The 26542-nt window shown below is 41.3% G+C and overlaps 2 protein-coding genes across 3 annotated transcripts in view; one reads left to right on the top strand and one right to left on the bottom strand.

Moving 5' to 3' along the window:
• Positions 1-347: 347 nt before the first annotated feature.
• On the top strand, positions 348-16577 carry smap2 (small ArfGAP2). The gene is made up of 9 exons (XM_069176316.1): positions 348-817; positions 9086-9219; positions 10056-10220; positions 10395-10454; positions 11913-11970; positions 12331-12488; positions 12709-12889; positions 13006-13454; positions 13532-16577. The coding sequence occupies exons 1-9, from the start codon at positions 712-714 to the stop codon at positions 13643-13645; spliced, it is 1425 nt and encodes a 474-aa protein (XP_069032417.1). The 5' UTR covers positions 348-711; the 3' UTR covers positions 13646-16577.
• A 1972-nt stretch (positions 16578-18549) lies between these two features.
• rims3 (regulating synaptic membrane exocytosis 3) overlaps positions 18550-26542 on the bottom strand; it is a 41700-nt gene continuing 33707 nt past the window's right edge. For both annotated transcript variants that reach the window (XM_069175723.1, XM_069175722.1), the window contains exons 4-7: positions 26318-26430; positions 25623-25724; positions 25374-25513; positions 18550-24431 (exon numbers count right to left, since the gene is read on the bottom strand). In XM_069175723.1, the coding sequence (XP_069031824.1) occupies positions 24219-24431; positions 25374-25513; positions 25623-25724; positions 26318-26430 (568 nt within the window). In that variant the 3' untranslated portion in view covers positions 18550-24218. The remainder of the gene's footprint in view (positions 24432-25373; positions 25514-25622; positions 25725-26317; positions 26431-26542) is intronic.

Below are 26542 nucleotides of genomic sequence, written 5' to 3'. Positions count from 1 at the left end.
CCAGTCACTCAAATGTCGTCTTATAATTGCCCACAGGATGGCAGCATAGGTAATATGTTTACAAGAAAAGAAGCCGAACCAATTTACATTTCTTTATAATAAAGATGGAAATGTGGATTTAACAAAACAACAACAACAACAACAACAACAACAACAACAAAAATGCTCTTAACTGTAGCGACCACATACACACAGACAGCTCTATTTTAATAACAACTAGTTACATCGTACAGTGTGTAGTCTCTCTCTCTGTGTGTGTGTGTGTGTGTGTGTGTGTGTGTGTGTGTGTGTGTGCGTGTGCGTGTGTGCGTGTGTGTGTGTGAAAGCGAGTGAGTGACTAACAGAGAGAGAGAGAGAGATAGAGAGAGGAGCGGGAGGACTGTACCAGTCAGTGATAGGTTACAGATGTGCTCCAAAGTCGACATCACATTTTGAATCCTAGAAGAAATCACATGGTGTTTTCCTCCGCCTTGCGTCCTGATTGGGGTATTTGCACCTCCAACAACCCGCATGCTGGTTGGCCGACAGGCAATCATCCCATCGTGGTGACACCAACTCGCCGTGCTCCACATCGAGGAGGAGGAGGAGGAGGAAGAGGAACGGAGCGCGTCGCCTCTGCTCGCACTGCTTTCATTTTGTGAAGTTAAAGGGGGACTGTTTGACAATAGCCGGCACGCGCTGTAGGGGCCGTGGAGGAGGTGGACCAGCGCAATGATGTCGGGCAAATCTGTGAAAGACGTTGACAGATACCAGGCTGTCCTCAACTCTTTACTGGCGCTGGAAGAGAACAAATTCTGCGCTGACTGCGAATCGAAAGGTAGGTAGACTGTCAGAGTCATGTTCCCCCCCCCCCGTCTCACCCTGGTCACGCCGGCGGGTTTCCAGCGCATGGATCGACCCTCTTGATCCTTTACTACGCTGGAAAATGCGGCATTGCATTCATCACCCCTCGACCAATTGCGTTGTACTATGGTGCAAGACACGGGGCCACATTCTCACAATGCTGGAGCTTGGCATGGAGTTACATCATGCCAAGCCACCTCAAGTAACAACATATTCATAATGGTAGCCACTGGATAAAGATTTAATGAGGGGATCTAACAAGGGTTTCGTGAGAACTACATCACGGGATGAAAGTGAGAAAATGTGATCATCAGTAAAAAAAAAAAAAAAAAAAAAAAAATTACTCTTAACTATTAGGGCCCCTGCAAGATCTTTTAGTTTCGCCGATGCCTATAATGAAGCCTGGAGGAGTAAGCAGACAGAGAGATGGACAGGGAGACACCTGTGCTGACTTTGAGTCGCCCTGGACAGATTGTTCCTGCTGACTGAGTGCAGACAGGGAGACCTAAAAGGCAGGACAGTGATCTTGAATTAAAAGACACATTGTAAGGCTGTTATTCTCAGTGATTACTTATACAGTTATTTAGTGAGCTGGTTGAAGCTTTTGGTATGTTTTTTTTTTCATTGTTTTTGGTATAGTATCCTGTATTTATTGTCTTAAAAGGGTTTATTTTATGTACAATGGACAATAATCACTGGGTGTATGTGTTTTTGTGTGTCTCGTGACCCTCCAGCCAGTTTGTGTGGAGCCTCAAAGAGGCCTCAAACTGTGTCATCAGCTATTTGCTGAAACCGTTTTGCCACACCGGTGGGTAAACATTGCTCTTTTGGTCCCAAGTACACTGAGTTGGAGAACAAATCAATAAGCAGAGTCTCCAAAAATGTATCTTCATTTTGTTTTTGGTTGAACTGTCATTAAGTTGATAAAGCTGTCCCATCCTGTGTTTATTAAAGAGGTGTTACATCTCCTTTATGCTTTTTTTTTTAATTTTTTTTTTTTTTATGAAAGCTGTTTGGGTTTTGGTAGGAAATTTGAAATACTTTTTGGTGCTATGAGACCTATAGAATTTATGATACCACTATGAATAGTGGTCCAGCTTATAAACATACACACTGATGTACCTTGGTGTTGAGATTGATGAGATTGGCTTTATGACATCATACCTTATCGGAGAAATGCGGTGCAGCTGCATGCCAGTCACCGTAAATTCTCAAGTGAACGCCTCGCATACGCATAAATCACTGCACTCTGTCAAACGGGGGGGACAATTCTCAATAAACGTCATGAATGATATGAATGAGCACTTTTCATACCTAACAGGAAGCAAGATGCAATAGGTGGTAGACACTGTATAAAGGTGGCAAGTAAACAGCAGCAGTGAAATACTGAGTCTACTAAGCCTCAAAATCCTCTTTTAATCTGTATTTCTTTGCTGGCAAGTAAACCCCAGCTTCATGACAGAAGGAGGAAATCAATAAACTATGTTAGCTGTTGTCTGGATTAATGTTCAAGGCTGTGTCATGACAGGAGGAAACACATGTAATGTTTTATACAAACATGTAGAGCGGTGCTGCAGACAGACAGTGTTTTGACCTCTGTGAGCAAACAGTCTCAGGGCTCCCACTCAGTTTGTGCTTGTTCATTTGAATGAAGGCCGTCGCTCTCCTCGCGTTGTCTCATTTAACATCCTCACTCTCTGTCTGCCTCTAGCCCCTCTGTTCATTTACAACACAGCGTCTACACGTCTACATCACATTCAACTGTCAAATGCAGGTAAAAATATTCTGGGGTGCTGAGTCATCACAAATATTTCATAAGAATTACTAAGTGGCTCAGGTGGCTGCTGAAAAAGACAACAACTGTCAAAGTGGATATGTACAATAGAGAGAATTGTTTTTTTTCTTTGAACACGCAACGATATAAAATAACAAGTGTTATGTAAATTCACCACACATTTGCTCAGTACACATTTTTCTGTTTTCTTGCTTCATTTTTCTGTTGAAACACACCAAAAAACAACTTCTCCATTTGAAAAAAAGTTCAACATTAAATCTGGTTTTACACAAACACAGTTCATGCACAGTGACAAAGTTAGTACTTTACTTTGATAAGGATGATGTGTGACTTTAATGTGTTGGTTGGATTAAAACATTACCAGGACACAGCGAATGCTTGGTTTCACAATACAAGTTTTGTTTCTGTTTTTAATAAGATATAAATAGAACTGATGCAGATGTTAGACTTCAGGCAAATACACCTTTGACTGTAGAGAAGTCCTTTTTTAAAAAAAAGGCTCTAAAGACATCACTCTTCTTAGAATTGTCTGCAGTCCTCAAAAGCACAAAGAGGATAAATAAGAAGACATTGTTTTTGTGTTCGTGACAGAGTTGATCTTACAGAGACATATATAGAGAGAAAAGGCATTTAAATCAGTTACATAAGTTTGATTGCTGCTCCGCTCAACCCTCTTCAATTTGATACTTGTCCCATCTGACACACTCAAACTAGTGGTCATCAAGCATGTCTGCATGTTGTTGTTTTTTTATTAGCGTGACTGGTTTGGATGGGCAGCAGACTGGTCTAATTAGACTACAGATGAGATTAGAGGTTGAGGGAGAAAATAGCGCGCAAGCACACACATAAAAGGAGGATTCTCCAGCTTTAAGTTGAACTTCATAAAAATGACATTTTCCCTGCCTCATTTATTAGTTTGTTACTACAATCCAAAACATGTCTTTTCTACGTTTATTATGTCACCATGTTTAATGGATCAATGCCGATTCAGAGGGCACATGTCGCTCTCAGTCCCCCCCCCCCCCCCCCCCCCCCCCCCCCGAATCTTTGCTAATGAATAAACTGACTACAATCTAGGTGGATTCTTGAAGAGAGGTATTTTACCTTTTTGCTGTGTAGCACATTTTCACACACTCCCAACCACACACTGGCGCACACACACACACACACACACACACACACACACACACACACACACACACACACACACACACACACACACGTGCACATCTCAAGCAAATGTTTCGCCCTCCCCTTCCCGCTGTCAAGTCAGGTTTTCGGCCATATGGCTTGTGAGAAGGTTTGGCCTGATCTTGTTTGCGTTGACATAGATTGCTGTGTGTTTATCACCTTCCTCCCTCGGGGTGATCGAAGTGGAAGTGTTGTGCAGCATGGAGCCAAGAACATGTTTGCACCAGCACGTGAAAACACTAAAACACTGCTATCAGACCATCTCTATCTGGTCTTACTGCGTAGATACTGCAGAAATGAAACTGTATCTCTGTTTGTTTGTTTTTTTACTGCAGTTTACTTCCTGTGCTTCCTAACTTTCCTGTCGTTTCCTGTGTTTTGTATGTTTGTTTTATCACTTCCTCACAAAGTGACGCATCTACTGTAAATCCTCTATACTGCTGGGAAATAATGAAGAGATGGGGGAGAGAGAGGGTGAGGCAGGTGCATAATATAGTCATCCCTTCCACCTCTGGCTTCAGTCTCAAGGGGCTGTGTGTCTAAGAGAGAGAGAGAGAGAGAGAGAGTGTGTGTGTGTGTGTGTGTGTGTGTGTGTGTGTGTGTGTGTGTGTGTGTGTGAGTTTGCATAAAACCACACCTTTATTGTCTCCATTGTACTTGTGTTTATACACACACTGGGCCCCAGTTGCCGTGGAGATATCACCTGGCGATGTCATGCCTTCCCTCTCCACCACCATCACCATGAGCTCTGTTACCAAGCTGGCAGGGATTTCCATTGAAACAAGAAGGTGATTGGGTGTAAGTGCTTTAAGCGTGTCAAAAGGGAGCAGTGGGGCCTAGCTGCTGGGAGCCCCAGAGTTGCCTGGCCGGCCTAGTTTGTAATCTAGCCTTGTATAATAGAAAAACACACAAAAAGTGTGATAAGGTCAAACATCGGTCTGCTGTGCCTTTTAACTGGAAATTGCCAGCACAGGAAACAAACAAAGTACCAGGAACAGCCTAAAGACAGCGAGTACTTCCATCTGAAAATGACCACAGAGTTTAAACTACTCGTATTCGGAAAGGTAACCGTTATTTCAGGGTATAGTGTATTGTCACTATTATGTTGTCAATCTTTTTGTTTCAATAGCAGTCGCTCTCAAGTAAAACATAGGGTCTTAGGATGAGTTCATATACGGTACTGTAGAAAGTGTTTAATTTATTGTTTTATGTAGGGATGGCTCCATGCAATATAGCAAATATTCATTACAAGGATGCACTCGAACATTGCAGAGACAATATTTTTCCTAGAGTATTAATAATTACAAAGAACAATAAGATCAAATGAAATATAAAGCAGGACTAAAAATCAGTTTTGAGGAGATTCTAAATTTAAAGTGATGAAGTGTCTTGCTCATCTTTGGATATAATCCTCTTCAACCTCAGTGACTCACCTGCAGCATCACCAGTCGTGACACTTGCATGGTCACACAGATGGTGGGCGAGTATTAGTAAATTATCGATAGGGGTCCATCTGCTTCACTCTGACTGGGAATAGATCACTGAGTGGCTCGAGGGTTGCTGGATTGGTTTAGGTGCTAGGGGGCTAGAGGACGGGACAAGTGTGTGTGTGTGTGTGTGTGTGTGTGTGTGTGTGTGTGTGTGTGTGTGTGTGTGTGTGTGTGTGTGTGTGTGTGTGTGTGTGTGTGTGTGCGCACACGAGTGTGTGTTTGTGTGGTGGCGGAGCAGGGCGGAGGATCCACTGATGACTGAGGCTCTGTGGGATTAACTGGGTGCACGCAGAGAGCGCTATTTATCCTTGTGGGATATAGGCTAATGAGCCATATGTACCTGCTCATGCAGTGTGTGTGTGTGTGTGTTTGTGTGAGAGAGTCAGTGGGCGTAGGGGATGAGGGGGTAAAGAATATAAGTAGCCGGTAACTGTGCTCATCAGTGTTTAAATAATAATAAAAGTGTGTGTTTAAATTGCACAGAAGTTGATCGTAGATCTCCGTTTGTCCTCGCTGATCGTCACACCCCCACCCCGTACATCCCAGCAGGTCATCAAACAGCTAAAGTCCATTTGTAGACTATAAAAAAAAAAACTACTGCTCGTGTTTTTGACTTCCATCCGGCCTCCGTCACCCTTAATGAGCTTCAGCCTGCATGTTTGACAACCAGTTATTTTTTTTTAAGCCAGAGTGATTCATCAACTGTTTACGCAAACCCTCTGCTTTAAGATACTTCGCCCTATAAAAACTAGAACAAGACAGATTTATTATTCAGACTTGGAGAATTTAATTATACCTCAAACTGGTGTTGGCATTTGTTCTTTAATCCAAAAAGTTTATTTTGCCACTCTCACTTAACAGTGAAGAAATGTACACTGCAGTGCCAACCCTGACAGAAACAGATATATAGAGAGTGTTTGTTCAATCTTTTCTTCCTTTTTTTTTTTTTATTTTTTTTTTTAGATGTGTCTTCCTCCTACTCTCTTCCTACTATATCTGTCCAAAGTACCTGGAGGTGTGCACTGTTGCTGAACAGACATGCTGTACTGCATGTGTTCTTACTGCGTTGATTGGAACCAAAGAGGCTGCTGCGATGCAGTGTACATGCGTGATTGTCTGTAAAATCTCCCAACCTTCATCTCTGTCCTCTTTCTACTTCCGTGGTTCACACACACACACACACACACACACACACACACACACACACACACACACACACACACACACACACACACACACACACACACACACCGGAGCTCCAGGTCTCCGCACGTTCATAATGCCCTGCCTCAAGCAGAATAGGCCGACACGGGGAACACACACACACGGTTCACAGAGACGAATATACACAGCGGTGCATGGAAATAAGACTCTATAGCCATGCCATCAGCTCAGTGAAGCTCCATGGCAGTGATGTGGCGTAAAATGCGAACATTCTCACCGCTACAACGCCATACTGCTGATTTTTAGTCATGTTTACCAGTTTAGCGTGTTAGCGTGCACAAACATTTACTCATTAACGCTAAGCTCAAAGTACAAAGCAGGTTGTTTTGTCATACGTTCTGAATGTTTTAAACAAAAATATTGGAAAAACGGACATTTGACCTGGTGATTAAAGTTAAACAGTCAAAGTTATTACGGTTAATCCTGAGGAGGAATTTTGTGTACAAATTTCTTGGCAATTCATCCAATTGTTGTAGAGGCTTTTCAGCTGGTAAGAGTATATTTATCAACCTCATAGTTGCGACAAAGGAAAAAGTCAGGAGTTCAACAAAAAAAAAAAAAAAAAGAAAAAAAAAAGGCTTTATCCTCTGGGCACCATGATCACCTGTTTTTTTTTTTTTTTTTTTTACCCAGGCTTTAGATGCATCAGTCAAAACAGAAGCCCAATAGATAAACATTGCAATGCCTTCAGCCATGTTCCTCGCATGGCTAAAAAAAAAAAAAAAAAGAGGTATAGGCGGAGAAAGAAAAAACAAAAAAAAAAGGCATTAGCAGGCGCAAGTGGGCGAAACGGAGCTGCGTGAGAGAGATATGGACCGACAAGGGAGAAGAGGAGGGAGTCAGCGGTGGTGAATTAGAAAGATAAGAAATGGCGAACAGATCATAGGGGGGAGCTTTCAAATAAGGACGATGGGGGACAAACTAATTCAGGTGTTCAGGGAGTTCCACACAATTGACAGTCCACCCCCCCCTCCCCCCCTCTCTCTCTGTGTGTCAGTGCCAGTGTTTACAGCAGTTAAGCAGGCTTTGCAGAGTAATTCTACTATTATTAGCCAGCAATGACAGCTAATGCTGTAGCTAGACGGTCAGGATGATGGGCGTACTCTGTCTGTCTGGTGACCCTCAGTTTGTGTTTACTGGTTTGCTCTGTTTTTTTTTTTGTTTTTTTTAATGTTGTTGTTGTTGTTGTTGTTTGTTTGTGTCTGTCCCATTTTCCAGTTTAAAAATGGAACCCACAAATTGAGAAAAGCAGACACACCCAGCCCAGTGATCGCCTCTTAAACAATGCGAACACACTTTTGTTTCGCATGCACAGTTCAGGATGCAGCCAAGACAAGAGGCTATTCTTTGACTCTGAGCCCAGACATAGTTGTTCCGCAGCTGCCGCGGAAACCGTGGACGGTTTTGCATGTTTTCTCTTCTGATACTCCCCTTCCCCTTTTCATTTGCACAGAATGGCTTTTTCTTAAAGGCCGCCCCATGACTCCAGCTGAAGAGACAAATCCAAATCAAAAGCTACTTTTCCACCTAGTGGCGCAGAGGCCACAGTGCATCAACTTGTAGCAAGGCTGCGAGCAGAGACTCACTACGGAGATGAGTGGGGAGGTGGAGACTGAGACAGTGCGATTTGGCGAGCACGAGTGAGCAAGGGTGGGGGAGCATGAAGAGATGGAGGCAAGAGAAGGAGGAGGAGGAGGAGAGAGACGGAGAGAGAAGCACAAGTATTCTCTTTGAAGCTGACTGTATTCTCTGAAGAGGACGGTTGCGTAATTTGAGCAGAAAAATAGCCTGTCAGTGTTGTTTTTATTTGCCCCCCTGCTCAGAGTTGCCTGCTCAGGCAATGATCTTGACGACTGCAAATAGAAGGGAGATTCACAGACACACACACAACACTATGATAGCAAACACAGTATGAAGATTGAACATGGCTACACAAAAGTCTAAAGCAGGAAGATGTACCAAAATGGCCTGCTCAGATAGCATTGCTCCCACACATAGGCTTATGACCAAATGAGTAATCATCCCTGCAGGTATCCAGGCTCTGAGTGTGTGTGTGTGTGTGTGTGTGTGTGTGTGTGTGTGTGTGTGTGTGTGTGTGTGTGTGTGTGTGTGTGAGTGTTTGTGTGACTTTGTACTCCCCCTCTCTCCTCTCAGTCTCAGTTATGTAGGCTAACTCTAGATCTTATTATGTGTCAGGACACCGCATGACTTACACAGGATTAGATGTGTTCCCGGCTGAATTCAAACTCATAATTGAGGTTTCAGGCTTGTCTCTCTATAATTGCACTAAAATTCATCAGAGTTTTTCTCATCATTCTTTAGCCTCCTCACCTAGTCCTCTCTCCCACTCAATTTACCCCTGTGTTATACCTAGAGATTGACTCATCAGCTTCTTTCATTGGCCGCTCTGTGAAGACTCTTACCTCTAAATATCTAACACGTTCTCTCTCTCTCTCTCCCTCTCCCTCTCCTTCTCCATTTCCCTCTCCCTCTCCCTCTCTCCCTCTCTCCCTCTCCCCCTCTCCCTCTCCCTCTCTCACAGGTCCAAGATGGGCGTCCTGGAATTTAGGCATCTTCATTTGTATCCGCTGTGCTGGGATCCATCGAAACCTGGGGGTCCACATCTCCAAGGTCAAGTCCGTCAACCTGGATCAGTGGACACAGGAGCAGGTCCAGGTGAGAGTACTTAAATTTACAACATCAAACCTAAATCCTTCAAGGTCCAACTCCAAAAAGTGTCACCAAGCAACAGCAGCTAAAGGGAGGTAGTAGTTTGTATTTTTAGTTATTATTGGAATAGTTTGACATGTTAAGAAAAACTCGTGTTTGCCTTCTTCCTGAGAGTTGGATGAGAAAAATCAATACCACACTCATATCTAAGACTGGTATTGATCATCTCATCTGACTCTCAACAAGAAAGTACATAATCATATTTAGCAAAATGCCAAACGATTCCTTTACTAAAAACAATCTTGTAATGGAAAAGTACATTGAAATTTAAATCAGATTTCTCTCAGATAAAAAAAAATAAATCATAAGTTTACTGCTCACTACAGCCATTTCTTGTGCAAATAGCATATTCATATTACACCAACAGCATCATAACACAAAATGTAATGTCAGAGCAGCTGTTAACCAGATAGGGGGAAAAAAAACTAATTTGTAGTAATATTGCGAAACACATTTATCAAGTCCTTGTGGGATTTCGGCATAATATTAATACTTGTATGTTCACATAAAGTTGAGGCTCTCCCTCTACTGAGTATTCACTTTCACATTAGTATGCAGCTCGTCTTGTCTGGGTCTGATAGGCAAGAAAGTCAGCATTATGTGCCTCAGTGTGATGACATTTCTGCAGTCAGCACTTTTCATTTCTCTTTTTCTTATCCTTCACAATAAGATTTCAAATTTCCTATTTCCATCACTGGAAATGCAGCAGTGCCTTAGACAATTTTTTTTTTCTATTGTCACACTCCCTAACAATGTGACTTGTTTTGTTTCGCTGTCCCCAGCGTGTTCAAGAGATGGGAAATGCCAAGGCCAAACGTCTCTACGAGGCTTTTTTACCCGAGTGCTTCCAGCGCCCCGAGACAGACCAGTCTGCAGAGATCTTCATCAGGGACAAGTATGACAAGAAGAAGTACATAGATAAGGTCATTGACATCCAGATGCTCAGGGTGAGTCCACAAACACACGCAGATAAAAAAAAAAAAAAAGGTTTGCGCTTGTGTCTCAAGCAGGAAACAACACTGGGGGAGACTTTTTTTTGGTCTTATCTCGACCTTTGAGAGTCGGCATTCACCCTTGGATGTCTACATGTTCAAACAAAACTATCCGTTTCCTCCATACAGAAAGAAAAGAGTTGCGACAACATACCCAAGGAGCCTGTTGTATTTGAGAAAATGAAATTGGTAAGTACATTATTTCTTGTTCATACTGGCTGTATCAGAGCATTAATATAATGGAACTGACTTCAGCTTTTCCTTAAATGCTAAACATAGATAGATAGATTGATAGATACTGAGCTAGAAATGTTTTTGAGTTGTGCATTTACTCAGAGAAAAATTATACCTACAGAACTGGTCTGTTTTAAAGTTGAGAAATCAATCATGTGCTATTAGGCCGGGGTCATTTCAAACGGTTTTTTGTTTTTTTTACCATTAAGACGTAATGGCAGGATGTTAAATGGCTGTGTTCAGATTCTTTTATTGGAAAAGAGCCACATATCTTTTTGTGCCATCACTTGTATTTTATGCATATGTACAATTGTACATACATCAGAAGGGTTGGGTGTGTATTTCAACAACCTCATAGCAACAGAGCTGGAAAAACACTTGGGTAGGTGGGCAACAATAAGGCAACATAAAACACAAAACAGCATTTTGATTGAGGAAAGAGTCCTCCGCTGTATGTGTTCACATCATTGTAATGCAATACTTAAGTGAATAATCGTGATTTTATACAATTGCTTTGTTCGTGGACAAATTCCACAAGATGAAACACAAACAAGTCTACATGATATCAATGTGGGATACCCTGTGACATTAATGGCATTATTGGTGGCTCCATTCTTTTCAAATGTCCCAATAAGCCGTGATGGCGAGACCTTGAAATTGAAGTAACTACACCTCGGCATTTCCTGATGTGACTTGTCCAAATGTCTTGTTGATAAAGGCCTATTGTCTATATGTTTGACTTCCAACAGCAGATAGTTTGGGTTTTTGTTTGTCCAGTTTTTGTATTTCTGCCTCGATCGTTAATAAAATGACTGAAGGGAATTTGAATTAATTTGTATTTTTCAAAGGATTAAGAAGTGACTCTGGTTCTGGAAAGACATGTTAAAAATTACATTGACATCCATTTTACCACAGTGATAGCAACTATAAAAGAGATAGATATCTCAAAACCTGGGGGGGTAAATACACCACCTGCATGAAATATATTTAAAAGTTTACGTGAAGCATCAAACATTCAACTCAAACAAATCTATTTGATATCTTCCAAAGTTACAATCAGTTTAACATGCCCCTGAATATCATTTCACTGCAGCTCAGGGGACAAACATAAAGGTAGTTTTATCCTAAAATGTCACTTTGGGAGATTGCCATTTGCTTATTGTTTAGATGATACTCTCATGCAGATTAAATGAGTGCAGGAGAGGAAGTGTCAGTCAGTGAGACGAAGGTGACCTGAACTGCTTCTTCAAGTCATGAGTCAGAGGAAAACTGAGAGTAACTTCGCTGTTGGGAAAAGAGTGGAAAAGTCATTTCACCTCCAGGGAATTTGGAGAAAAACAGTTTCTGGACTCACGCTCATTTGTTAGTGCAGACGTCTTGCATTACTTGCATTGATTTTCTCTGTTGTGACAGAAAAAAGACATCAGCCCGAAGACAGATTCCCAGTCGGTAACAGACTTGCTTGGACTAGGTATTTTACTCTCACGCACATATACACATGGACGAACATTCATTAACAGTAAAATGCTAAAAACTTTGTGATGCGTTGTTAACAAGTACATCAAGTGGTCTATTGTTTAGCTTAGCTGCAGCGGTATAAAATGGCTTTAGTTTGCATTACAATGTGAGAAATGCTTCATGAGTCCAAAAATTAAACAACAGGGAACTGTTGTCTCAACTTAGAAGTACTTTTGTGCTGCTTGTCTGCATCCTATAAAGGCAAACAAGCATACCAAGCATCTATTGAATTTGAGGTTCAATTAGATAAAGCAGATGGGTTGTACCTGAAACAGTCATTATCATAATCATGCTTCCATCTACTCTCTATTAGATGCGCCTGCTCCAAGCCCAGCAGTGTCTAATGGTAGAGGATGTGTTCCAGACAGTAATGAGAGCCCAGTGGTGTCTCATCCAGCTCTGGCACACTCTGCTCTGGATCTCTTCAGCTCCCTCCCAGCCCCCTCCTCCGCTTCCGCTACAAAAACCACGGTACTGGATAACACACTGTACATACTGTTTACTGTCTGCTTTGTAATAAAGGTCGATAAAATCTGCCTCTGTAGCTGTTTTTAATTGCCTGCGTTCTGACAGCCTTTTCTCTTTGCCTTGTGTGTGTGTGTGTGTGTGTGTGTGTGTGTGTGTGTGTGTGTGTGTGTGCGTGTGCGTGTGTGTGTGTGTGTGTGTGTCCATGCCGCCTGCCATCCTCCAGCCTGTCTCCAGCTCCATGCTTCAAAGCAGAGTGACTGCCTCAGTGCCTGAGAACCTCAGCTTGTTCTTGGATCCGAAACCCAAAGCAGAGGAGGGCACCGTGAAGAAACTGTCCAAGGATTCTATTCTCTCGCTATATGCCTCCACCCCCTCAGTGCACGCCAGCAGTATGGTGACACACGGTGAGAACAAGACAGATTACCCTCAGATGTTGTTGAAGGATATTTACATGTTGACAGTCTCATCATCATTATCGGTTACCAACTGCCAGAACGGTATCCGTGATTGTTTTCTGCAGGCTTGTACATGAACCAAATGGGATACCCGACGCACCCGTACGGTTCATACCATTCTTTAGCCCAGGCGGGTGGAATGGGAGGCGCCATGATGATCTCACAGATGTCCATGATGGGACAGCAACAGGGCGGCATGACGGGGGTTCAGCAAAACAGCATGATTGGAGTTCAACAGAACTGCATGATGGGACAGCAGAACGGCCTAATGGGTGCTCAGGGCGTTATGACCCAGTCTGGCGGCGCTGTGGCATCACCCTACATGACAGGGATGACCCAGGGCATGATGGGACAGCCACAAAGTGGAATGATGGTACAGCAGCAGAACGGCATCATGAGCCAGCAGCAGAGTGGGATGGTGGGACAGCAGCAGGTTGGAGGTCTGACCACGTTACCCCACCAGCAGGTTTATGGAGTGCAGCAGACCCAGCAGCTACAGTGGAACATTGCCCAGGTGTGTGTTTCTGGTTGTTTTCGGACCATACAAGGACCATGTGCCGCTCCTAACAAAGTGTGTTTTGTGCCTTTCAGATGACCGGCATGAATCTGTACAACAGCAACAGCATGATGGGATACAGCAGTCAACAAATGGGAGGTTCAACAACACCAAGCTCGTCACACATGACAGCACACGTCTGGAAATGAGCTCATGAGTCCAAGAAGTGATGGGATGCCAACAACCCACGAAAGAGAGGGAAACCAGTCGTAGGAATCTGTGGATCAGACTCTCCATGAAACATTTCCTGATGCAAGGGAGGAGGAGGAGACAGGTGTGAAGAAGAAGAAGGTTTGAGAAGCCACTACTACCTCTCTTTCTCTCTCCTCTCGGCCCATGCTTCCTCTTGCCGTCTCATCCATAGCCATGTTCTGCAGATCTCCGTGTTTGCCTTCAGGACATTTTGGTATGATGACCAAGACAACAGGGTTCAGAGGCCACTGCTTAGGACTCCACATCTTTCTTCTTCTTCTTCTTCTTCTTTTTTACCTAGACATTTTTTTTTGTGAGAGTTTGCGTGCACACATCCGCTGCATGTTTACCCTAAATTGAACTGTGTTTCTCAGCTAATGTCTACTCAACAGAAGTAGCTATGTTTTAGCTGCAACCATATTTGTAAAGTAGCAACCACACCTTATTTCAGCCATTTTTTTTTTTAAGCATAAGAGGGGTTAAGAGTTTCATAACCAAAAGACTTTGAGTAGAGTATCTTTTTAAAAGTTTATTTCCCCTCAAGTGAAAGGAGCTGCTGCTACTTTATTTATATAAACATCCAGGAATCAAGTTAAGATAGGCCAGGCTAAGCTATGCTAATATCCGCATCATGCTGCACACAAGCATTAAAGTTGACCTATTTTGCTAATTTCAAGGTTTTTACATTTTTATTCTGGACCTTCACTAGGATACCTTTGCTATGACACAGTTCAAATTCATCAGATAATGGCCCTTTAATCAGGCCCTCTATTTATTCTGTCAGAAACGAGCCATTTCAGCTCCTGTCTCTAAGACCTTTCCTCCCTCGGGGCCCACTGCCCTCTGATTGGCTAACTTCTCCAGCAGATGACCACATAAAACAAAAATCGGAGATGATGTCAGATCGTGCGAACTCCAGAGTAGTTTGAACCCTGAGCTTTTTTCTCAAAAGGAATTACTTTCACATCCTTATTTGAAACTATGGCTATGTTTGATATGAACATCTGACATTGTAACATGATCTATAGGACAGAAACTACTAAAAGAGCATAATAGGTTCCCTTTAATAGATGTTTCTGGTGCTTCATAAAAAAAAATCTGAAAAAAAAATCCCTTAAATACATTATTTAACCTGCCTGTCCCACAATATTTAAATTCAACAAATCCCTTTAAGTGTTTCTAGATCACTGTATCACAGGTTAGAGCAGCAACAGAGCCTACCTGAACAGCCCTTACCTACGATGTCTGCATTTCAATTTACAGAGGGCTTTTTTTTAGAAACCAATCATCTAAATTTTTAAGTGTCAAGATGCCTAAACTGGATTTTGGGAGACCAAAGATCAACACAAGCTTTATTTTGGTTGTACAGTATTCCAATACGTTTTCCTGTATAACCACTTAACTCGTGATTAGTAGAAAAAAATTAATTCAGCAGTCCAACAGTATGTTTTGTAATACCCGCTCTTACAATTCACTGTGTTATATCCTCAGCAAAGGTGGGACACTTCATTGTAAAGAAGTCACTTGCATGCAGTGTCATCACGTAAGCGCTCACGCACCTCAAGTTAAGAATCTACCTTGTACTATAGAGGCCTCAAATAATGCTGAATGTCTGTAAATAAGAGAGAAATCGAGAGAGCGGTGGGGGGGCGGAGACAAAAGAGAACTTCAGATTACAGACGAGTCATGTTTCAGATGCTTCCACTGAACTGCATGAAAAGAATGTTTATCTCGCTCTGATTGTATGTTCTGTATGTTTATTAAGAATGTGTCTCTCTGAATGTGTCTCTGAATGTGTCTCTCTGAATGTGTCTCTCTGAATGTGTCGATCAGTCTTTGACCGAGACCAACAACAACAGCAACAACAAAAATCTCAATGAATGTTGTTTATGATTGTACCGGACACCTTTTGGACACACACACACACACACACACACACACACACACACACACCTGAGTATTGCTGAGATGTGTTTGTGGTATTTTTTTTTTTTTTTTTTTTTTTTTTAAATCTTCTTTGTGTGTCTATTGAATGTTCTGTGGTCAGCGGCGTCCCGTCACATATTTTGGTGAAATGTTTCATTCGTCTGAGTTTTGCTGTAACTGTCTTACCGTCTGGTTAGGAGCAAACTGTGACCATGCTGAAGCATTTTCAGGTTATTCGGGAGCGTTTACAATTTGGCCAAAACACATTGTGAAGAGAAGCAGGATTGTATGACCACAATCTGTAACCTCTCCATGCTTTAGTTAACCTTTCCTCAACTCTCCCACACATACACACCACCTCTCTGTCCTGATTTCTCTTCAAGTCTTTCTGCCCTTTTCTTATTACTGCATGAAGCCATTCGTGTAAATAATCTCAGTCTTTCCATTTTGTAAGCTGCTGCTGCTTTACATGTAAGGAGTAACAATGTAAAAAAAAAAAAGGTGCCACTAAGAGATAAATAAATGACCATCAGTGGCATAATAAGACTCTGCCAATAACCGAGCAGCACAGCCTACATCTCTGAAAGTCGTCCTCTGTTTCTAACAGGTGTTTCTTTCAAAATTAGCTCATTTGGCGGGAGAGAGCAATATTATCATAAGAGTGTGTCGTCTCTGCGCTGTAACAGCTCATTTGTCATTTATAACAAGGAGAAGTCTCTAGAAAGCCAGTAAAAACCCATCTTTATGGGCAATAAGACTTCACCTCACCTTTTTCATTTGTGATCAACTTTAAGTTGCTTGTAAGCAGTTCCTTTTTTTTTGTCTGGTATGTTTTCTGTGAAATAAAAGCAAATAAAGAAAGGAATGTATCTTTTTATGTACTTGTCAATCAAGATATTTTGAATATTACTCTTTATCAGAATATCTCTGTATATTGTTTCTTAAAGCGGATTGATGAACATGTTCTGTATATTAGTCTGGCATTTTTCACATGGTTGGCCCCTTTGGATTTCATGTCTACACAACTTCAATACAATTTAACAATATGTATGATACTTGTCCCGGTGGAAGCACAAAATAAATATTGTTTTGATTAAATTCTATATATTAATATATAAATTATAAAAAAAAAAATTGTGATTCGTGTGCCTTATCTGTTGGGTTCAAAAGAAGGGAGAGGAGGACCCAAAGGCATGACACTGAGGCTGGTAGTCAAAGCAAAAGTGAGCTCTACTTACAAAAAGGCTGGTTCACAAGAAATACAGCAGTCCAACAAAAACAGCTGATGCAGGCTGGAGCAGAATCCAAAAAATAAGCAACATCCAGGAACACTAACAAGTAGATAAAGACCAGAAAACAGGTACTTGTGAACATAATGATCAAGTAACTGTGAGGTGACCAGGCCTTGATTGAAAAACAAGACAAAGGTGGGTACAAAAAACTGGCGGGAAACTAAACAAAACCAAGAAATAAAGCACAATGTGGGCACTAAAGGTGGAGGATTCCAAAATGAAACAGGAAGTGATTGTTTGGCATTATCTCTACCTGTCCTCGACTCTACTATTACACTATGAACTCTACCAGTCTCACATACTGCTTCCTGCTCAAATGATTCTTATGCATGATTTTGTGTATTTTGCTCTTTTTAAGTTCCTTACAAGAAAAATTTGCCATCATATTGATGTTTGTGTATCCCTATGTGGTCAGAAAGGTCACTTGTTTAAGTAAAACTTACTGAGAAGACACACAGACAAATGTTTAAGTTGGTCAGTATTTACAGGACTTTAACATGAAAGTGGTTTACTAACAAGCCCATCAAACTTAAAAAGTGGTAAGATGTTAATGCTGTAAAACACGTTTCCACTGCACCCTAGTGACCAAACAAGTGTATTACTGCAGTGTCAGTCTGCCTGCACCTGAAGACAATGGGTGCTCGACTTCAACTGCGGCTGACTTCGTCTGACTTGATGGTTGAGTATTAAAAATCTGCCGTCAAGTCGGACACCTTGGGTGCATTTGATATCGAATGATATTAAAACCTCGCAGAAGCCAGGCGGCTGCAGGTGTTCTCCTCCGGCTGCAACGGCGGAGAACCTCCTCTGTGACGACACTACTTTATCCTGATAGGTTTAAAGTTTCACCGATACGCATGACGTGGTTTGTTTTTATTCTAAGACATTCAGGGGAGTTATCACCTGTAGTTATTTCTCCTAATGTATTGATCTGCTCCTTCTACAGCTCAGGTTTTACATCTGGACACAGACACACTAGTTTTACATCCAGCAAGAAAGCTGTAAAAAAAAAAAAAAGGTTGTTTCTATTAAACGTACTTAGATTTAATTTTAATGTGTCCAACACTGATGTAAACTGCGTCTGGTCTGTACATTTTTAGAGAGCAACATATTTCGGTGAATAAACAGTGTCAGCTCATCAGTCTGAAATATTGAGGTTTACACGTATATGCTTAAAATACAAACCACAAAGCAGCTGTGCATATTTTCTGGTCGATTTTCTGGGCCATTTTATCCTGCTTTGTGATTGGTCTATTCTATCCTGCTTTCTGATTGGTCTTTTCTATCCTGCTTTTCCATTGGTCTGTTCTATACTGCTTTCCCATTGGTCTATTGTAACCTGCTTTCTGATTGGTCTATTCTTTCCTGCTTTCCCATTGGTTTATGGCAAAACTTAAAACCTATCAGGACAGAGTGTCCTCACAGAGGAGATTCTGCAGCTGGAGAAGAGCAGCTGCAGCGCCTGACTCAGAAAAGTGCAGCTGCCTCACCCGCGAGGTTTTAATATCATGTGACGTCACGAGGTTTTTCAATGCCGGCTAATGTTGGACGAAATTTCTAACCATCATGCAACGTTGTAAGGGCAGCATGCATCACGTTAAGCCGCATAAAGTCGAATGCACCCAATGAAATACACAGAAATATTTGTGATTCAAATAAACTTTATTGACTTTGCGTCCAGATGTCAAAGGGCATGCAAATACAGGCTTCTGAATCCCAAATAATTATTTTTTTTCCCCCTCAGTTTGGTTCTATTTTCTTACAAAACTACGTGCACCTTAAGTAATCAATTTTGCAGCGTACAAACCACAAAAATACCAGTTTTACATTATCAAATACTGCACATAGAAAACATTTACAAAGCACAGGTATAAAATTACAGCTCCCTTTTTCCTCTTTGCCATAAACCACATCTCTTCATCAGACGGCCTGCTACGCGTCGCCCTTTTTAAAATGTACTCTGTGAACACTCCTCTGTGGAAAGTTTAAGGCCAGTTCAGAAAAGACAACCGCTCATTTACCAACACCAGCGAGCCAATTAAACTGGGCTGAATGATTTGTTCATTTTACTAGATGCTTTGAAACACCACATTTGTGGTATCAGTCAACTACATGTGCTTGGGAATGTATTTGTGGTCCATTAAAAATTATTTAATTACCCAAACGGTTTGCCTCATGTAGAGGCTTTGAGTTAAACCAGTAGTTCACGTTGTATTTTGTGCTGTGCTGGGCATGATAAGACGAAGGTTGTCTTGACAGTGGGGAGGGGAGCTACTATAGCCTTAATATAGTCTGACACACAGCGAGAAAGGACAGAATGGCTACTCAGGAAACTTGTGCTGTGATTACCGACATTTATAAATGTGAATGAAGACAACATTCAGCAGCAAACCTCTAATATGCTGCTCAGCTACAGTAGTGATGTCTGTTTTGTCCTCGTCGACAGCTGCTACACTGGAAAACGGGCATATTTCAGGTAAAACGAAACTAAAATCTGTTGCTCATGAGGGCTATCATAATATACCAGGTATTCACGATGCATTGCATGCTCTGTCGAGTCTAAATTGCTTCTAGTGCTTGAAACCACATCCCCAACTTTAAAGAATGAGTAGGAGGCCAAGAGTTAAGGCCCCAGCATACAGTAGAGGCTACAGCAATGGTTATTGCCAGAAGAAGTAGTTCAGAAGTATAAGGCTAAGTCCATGCTACTTTAAAATACAGCATTTTTGACAATTATTTTGCACCTCATTGAATTGCCTTTGATATTGTACTGGGTCTAATTTGTTTTTCTCATAATTAGTATCATCATATTCATACCACCATAAAGATTAAATACAAGAAAATTCTCGGAGTAACCATGCGGCAAACATTTTCTAATTCAAAGTACAAATAGAACAATTCCATCAGCTCGATAGATAAATCGATAAGTTAATCGGTGCAGGGGGAGTAATAGCAATCCTTTTCCGCTCCAAACCCATCGTGGCGGTTTAAATAAATAAGAAATGCATTTCGCCAGACAGAATTCATGCTTGTTTCAAACACAGCTGTTTTGTTTTTTTAAACACAAATAATAAGACATACAGTATACAATACAGTAAAAGTAGGGGCCACCCAAACAGGTGCAGGCGAGGTCCCTGGAAAGTCTTCAAAGGGACAATATAGCAAACAAGATGACGAAAAAATTGCACTCCATTCTGGTGTAAGGATTTAGAAATACATTCATAAAACTATACATATACACATATATAACTTCAGTACAATATTCCAAGCAAAATACATTTTTCAAAACTTTCAGTTGTGTGCTACAATAGTGAAAGCAATGTCTCCGACACAAAGTAAGGCCATTGTAAATTGAACAAGCCCTCATTTTTGCAAATATCTAAAGGCAGGTTTTGCCCGTAGCGCCTCTCTCACTCTCTCCCCTCCTTCTCTGAATAATAAGTCTGTCCTTACAAAAATAAGATACGTTTTCAACGTTGTACCCAAGAGATACTTCAGGCTGATTAAAGATGTATTATTAACATTTCGCACACAATAAAACTGGGTTAAAAAAAATTGGGGTTTTACAGAGAAGTGAGCAAGTCTATGGGGATTTACATTCAAAGCATCCACAGCTTTTCCATTCAAATCTCAGCTGAGCCACGTCAAGCTCTACATGTTCTGTGCTGTTTCCACATAACTGCTCCAACCAACTCTTTGATGAATCCACACGATTTATGCGTCTAACTTCACATCTATGCAACGCTCAGCTCACATAACTCTGAAGACTCTTGACAACATGCTGTGACTCTATCCTGCCATAGTGAAACTCTGCCGCTTTTATGAGGCTTCAACCCCCTTTTCCACCTTGTGATAGTTTCTTAAACACAATAAAGTCAGTGGACTTCAAATAAATGTCCAAATAAATACAATGACCCTGTGTGAGACGATGCATGATAATCATGGGACAATAAAGGAATGTTTTTCTAATCCGTGACAAAAGCACTGACAAGAGAAAAAGACGTTTACGTTCATATCTAAAAACCCTGATTCTCAGATTCTCCTCGTTGTGGTGCCCAACTTTAAAGGTGGATTTTCAATCAATATCTACATATTCAAATCTTTCTTTCTCACTCACATCCTGCTGCCCTGCCACTCATTACGCATCACACGTTACATTAAATGCACCCCATTAATCGACATACACCCACGCTACACTTTGAAAAAAAGCAATATTTTTTATTTCTCCTTTTGGTTGAAGGAATCAAACGATTTGGACAAATTTGGCAAATGCTCTCTGCCTGCCATAAATTCGCTTCTTGTATCATAACTATACATTTCTTTGCATCATCTCTTTTTCCTGTTATCAATCATTAAAAGCGGTTGATTTTTTTTTGCGGAGAATCAATATATAGCAAAGGGACACATACAGTCTCATAAAAGCTCCAAAACATTTGGAAATTACATATTAACAGTACTTTAAAGAGTTTACTGGGAACTGAACATTCAGCAGAGAAGTAATATATGTCTAAAAAGTTCATTTAGATTTCTTAAAAAACAAAATTGTTTTATATTCTTTCTCTTTAATTTCTTTCTTGTCAACTAGGCTTTTTTGTCTTCATAAATGGCGCACACTAAAGAGAATGTGTGCAAATCCTTATTTTTATATCATGCCAGCTGTGCACGAAAAATAGATACAAATCAATAAGGTACATAAAATTACTTCATATACGTGACCATACAAATACAGATCCAGCAAGGAATAGCTCCAAAACATAAAACAAATTGGAACCCAGACCTTAACTCTAAAAAGGGTTGTGTACATGATGGGAGGGGTCAAAAACGACCATCAACCCCCCTCCCAAACAAATTCAAGAATGCCAGACATCCCTTTATCCAAAGTTCAAAGAGCGTTGAAATGTGAATCATGTTGGTCTGAGGTGCTGAGAAGTCTAAATGTCTCAGATTTTCCCTTTTTGTCAAAAGATGAAGAGAGGAATGAGCTACAGAGCTCTTAGCAGACTACAGAACATATGGTGGTGATAAAACCCAATGTGAGCTCATAAACACATGCGAGCTTTTAATAGGCTATAGCTTCAAACTGTCAACTCTCTTTACGCAGCTAAAATACAACAGTCTTTAGTGTCTTTACCCATAAACAAGATTTGATGTTGGTCTCTACACAGACAGATTCAAAACACTCAAAAAAAACAAAAACAATGAAGAAACAGATAAGACCTTAATTTTAAAGAAAGCAGCAAACTCCAGTAGGTCAGTTTGGTGTGCTACTCCTGTACTGTCAGTGAAGACCCAAACATTGCACATTTAACAGCCAGCAGGTCTGTCTTACCGTTTTTAGATCAGGAAAAGAAGCATGTGTCCAAATGGACTATTTTTAAGCCTCAAATGTGATTTTAATGTAATGTTTTGGACTAAGCCTATACTGTACAAGATTTATAACGATGTACAATTGTACAATTTTTGCTAAACTGACCTGTTTCTGCTGTTCTAGTGAGACTTTCAATTAAAAATACACTCTCAGTTATATTTCCATGCTGGAATAAAAAAAATTCAGAGACTTGAAGTGCAGCGTGACAACATGAAATAAAAATAAATTAACACGTAGTCAACCACTGCAAGTTCAGAGTTAAAAAATAATACATATTTTACAGTAAAGTGCTGTCCTAAACACAAACTCACTGCCTGACAGTAAATAGAAGAATGCTGAGGGAGATGTTACCGACATATTGCACCTGAAACAAGTAAAACTACCACGTATGGCAGGTTACTGTATATGCTCGCGAAGTAATACTGCTATAATAGTCAGATAACTAAAAGAAAAACTCATCTGGAATCAAATATGTGTTTACACATTTACAACTGGTTTAGTTACAGTCCGTGAGACAGAGAGGTGCGACCAGAGAGAAAGGAAGGAGGGTTAAAGGTTGTAGTTGATACCAGCTGTGTGGGTGTCTGCCTGTGTTTGTGTGTCTGGCTGTGATCCAGCCAGAAGTGGAGAGAGGCGTAGGCATGCTCGCCACCTTCCTGCATCCTTCATCAAATAGGAAGAGATGATGACATCAAAACGGGGGAAATCGACAGGAAGTTCAAACAAGTCTAGGTGCTGGTAGAGAGAGTGGGACTGTGGCACCCCCTGGATGTGGGACACGAGAACCCCAGACTAGAGCTGGTCACATTTCCCAGAACGCCTTTGTGCTAACCGCCCTGTGCTACGACAGTCTGATGCTCTACAGGTGAAGGCAGGATCCTAAATGTGGTGTTCATTAGCAAATGCGTGGCTGGCTGACTACTTTGTTCTCTTCGTCTGCAGATAGCTATGATAGTCTCCCTGTTGCCGAAGCCCTCTCCTTCTCCCTAACTCAGTGCAGTGCTCGTTTCTCAGGACAAATCGCAAAATAAAGTGGCACTATACTCCTGTTACATCGGCCAAGGCAAGCGAAAAAAAAAAAAAAGATTGAAGCACTTTAAAATGTCTTGCAAGCAAACATGCAGAATGCAGCCGATACATATATAAACACAAATAAGTATTTATCTATCTATTCAGATATATATATATATCTATGTATAAACTCTGCCCTGTGAAAATGATAGAATAGCAGTGTTGCTACCTCACATAATAGCCATTATGTGAATACCCAGGTGTGTTTCATGTGTTCGGCCTACCGTTCTCAGCTCGTGTCTGTGTGTGTAAAGTGTATCTTCTTTTTTTGCATTACATCTAAGTCATTGACTCTGCTACATATCCATACTTTATATTGTATACTAGATCACCTACGACTTATAGTAATAATAACAACAATAACAATTGCTTTGGTTTTAAAAAATAAAGTGTTTTTTTCTTAGTTTGGCATAGAGAGTTTAGAAACGGACGTTGGGATGACCCTGCGATGAGTCGTGCCACAGAAATCTGGTAACTTGGAATGCAGAACATGGCACCCGATGAATCCTGGTTTGTTGGGTATGAAATGTTGAAATGGGTGGGTGAGAAAATGCTACATGTTCAGGTTAATTACTTTGAGTTGCTGACGGTTTTGTCAACTAACACTGATCAGTGGGTGACAATATGAGCGTTCAGTAGTGTCCAGTAAAGGTTGTGGCAGCGTGTTTGTGTGTTAATGTGGGTGAGATCAGGTACCTGTATGTATTCCTGCACAGATGGGAGTATATATGTATGTATGTATGTATGTATGCATGTGTGTGTGTATGCCTATCTGTCTTGCGCTTCAAATACAGTCGCTGTGTATTTACAGTACGTGTGTCTGTGTCTGCATGACTCTGCCTGTGCTCGTGCATGTGGGTGTCTCCTGGGTGTCTAGGTGCATGAGGGGCTGGTGGCGCTCTCCAGGGAGGACTGTGAGAGGCGTCTGGTGAGGGGTCCGATGCTGGGGTCTGCCAGAGAGGAGGTAGGGAACAGCTTGTACCAGCCGCTGACTGTGGCAGACAGGTCCAAGTCCTCCAGAAGGATCTGGGCCATTCCCATGAAGCACTTGTGGTCCATACGCCCGTAATCCCCCCACACTATTACCTGGAGGAGAGATGACAGTAAATCCCATCAGCTTTGTTTGAATAAAGGGGGACCTACATGATTCTTTGCCAAAGTTTAAACAGTTTTGGTCATTTCGCATGAGAGATTTTTGTAAATTATTTTTTATTTTGTATCTATGCTCACTGGTGTAAAGTGGTTGGACCATTTCTAAAAAAGATGATGCACCAATAAGAATTTGAATCAGACTATGCTGACAGTTGATGGGTTGTTTGGTTAATGTAGAAGCAGGATGGGGGTTTCTGACACAAATGAATCTACTACCAAGGTGCCTGGAGAAGGAATAAGACTCTGCAGAGGTCAAAACTCCAGCAACACTTGTAGTACGAAGAATAACTTTAATGTTAGACTGACGTAGGTAAGCTTGTGGCCCTATCCTGCGAGTCTGAGACACATTCACAACACAAGAACAACACCACCCTAACAGAGCTCTGATGACGGCCACAAACTGATACGTGTTGGTCTAACATTAAAGTTTCTATATATTTCACAAGTGTTGCTGGAGTTTTGACCTCTGTTGCTTAGTTAATGTCAAATCAAATCTTTATATTTGTAGGTTTAGGCTTAAAGCTGTCCTTTCTATAAAGCTTACAATTAGTGCTGGCTCAGGTGACCTTGAATCATTCCCTAGTTATTCTGTTAAAGACCTAGGTTGATACTTTTTTTTTTTTTCTAACATTGATGTTTGTTTATTATTATTTTTTGCTTGTTGCACTTTCTGTATTTTCCAATTGTAAAGCATTTTCAGATCATGTTACATGGTGATTTTACACTTTAAAATGAGTAAAACTGAAACATTTTAACTCCCAATTATAACTGAAACGACAGAAGGTGGACATTTATGAACGTTATGTTTGTTTATCAGGTGTGGGAATGGTCAGCAGGAAATCAAAAGAAGTGGGAAAAGAGGAAAGCAAAAACAACCTGTAGGACTTTTCCCTGAGGACTCTCATCAAACAACAGTGCCTGCTGGTAGGTGGGGTCCAGATTCTTCTTCACTACTTTGGTTTTCTTCTTGGCCAAGCACATGCCGTTCTCCAGGACATACACCTTCACATAGGTTGCTGAAACACACACAAACACAAACACACACACAGACACACAAGAATAAAAAACGTTCAACCTCCTGTACATGCTGCAAAGTCAACAGACAATCAGTTTTGAAGTCAGTACCTGGTATGTTCTTGGAGCCCGGTTTGGGGATCAACCCTCTGGCCTGGTTGACCTCCACCTCCAGCTGCCCTCCTCTGTCTACCATGCCTACATGGACATCCCCTGCAGGGAGAGAAAAAAAAACACCACTTCTAACAGTCCTATAATGATCACAATAATCTAAATAAAAGTGAAGTTTCAAATGGAGCTGCTCAGTCCATCTGTTGAGAGCTTGAATTGAAGATGCAACTGTCGATGTCTGCCAGCAGAGGGCCACACAGAGCTGCAAGACCGTCTTCACCACCAGGTATGGTGAAGCCCAGTGCTCTGTTTTGCTGTTTTTTTTCACATCCAGTGACCTTTGCATGAAAGATTTATACCTCATGCAAGAATAATTTCATCCGTGCTGAGCGAACACACTAGTATTGTGTAGTATTTTTAGATTCTGCTGTGCATCTAAGAGGTTGTAAGTTAGTAAAAAGCTAAAGACGAGAATGTGACTGCCTGACATCCTCCCATAGAGGATTTAGATTATCTTGTTTTGCGGCTTTAATTACCTGACTGTAGTGATATGTGTGATATGCTGTGTTTTACAGATGTTTGACAAATATATCTTTCTCCTACATTTGTGCAATCAAATACGACCAAACATAACAGATGAATCCTCTTAAACTGAAAGTACTAGAGGAGAATGAGAAGTGATGCTGGTGGCATACCCATGGGGGGTGTAGCTAGTGTTTGCCGGCCTACGATCTGAGCGGGGCCTAGTCCATCCAGAAAGTCACTGAACTGGCTCTCAGGCCCGAGGCGTGTGGTGGGGAAGACAAACCTGAGAGACAAGAAACAGAACAATGATGGATAAATGGGTACTGTATATGGATGGATGGATGGATGGATGGATGGATGGATGGATGGATGGATTAAGTCTTGGTCGGACACGT

The sequence above is a fragment of the Embiotoca jacksoni genome, unplaced genomic scaffold (assembly GCF_022577435.1).
Source record: "Embiotoca jacksoni isolate LCO1_2020_lvr unplaced genomic scaffold, fEmbJac1.0.p SCAF_7, whole genome shotgun sequence".
Lineage (NCBI taxonomy): Eukaryota > Metazoa > Chordata > Actinopteri > Embiotocidae > Embiotoca > Embiotoca jacksoni.
Note: the sequence above shows the minus strand (reverse complement) of the source record. Positions and strands in the feature narration are given on the sequence as shown.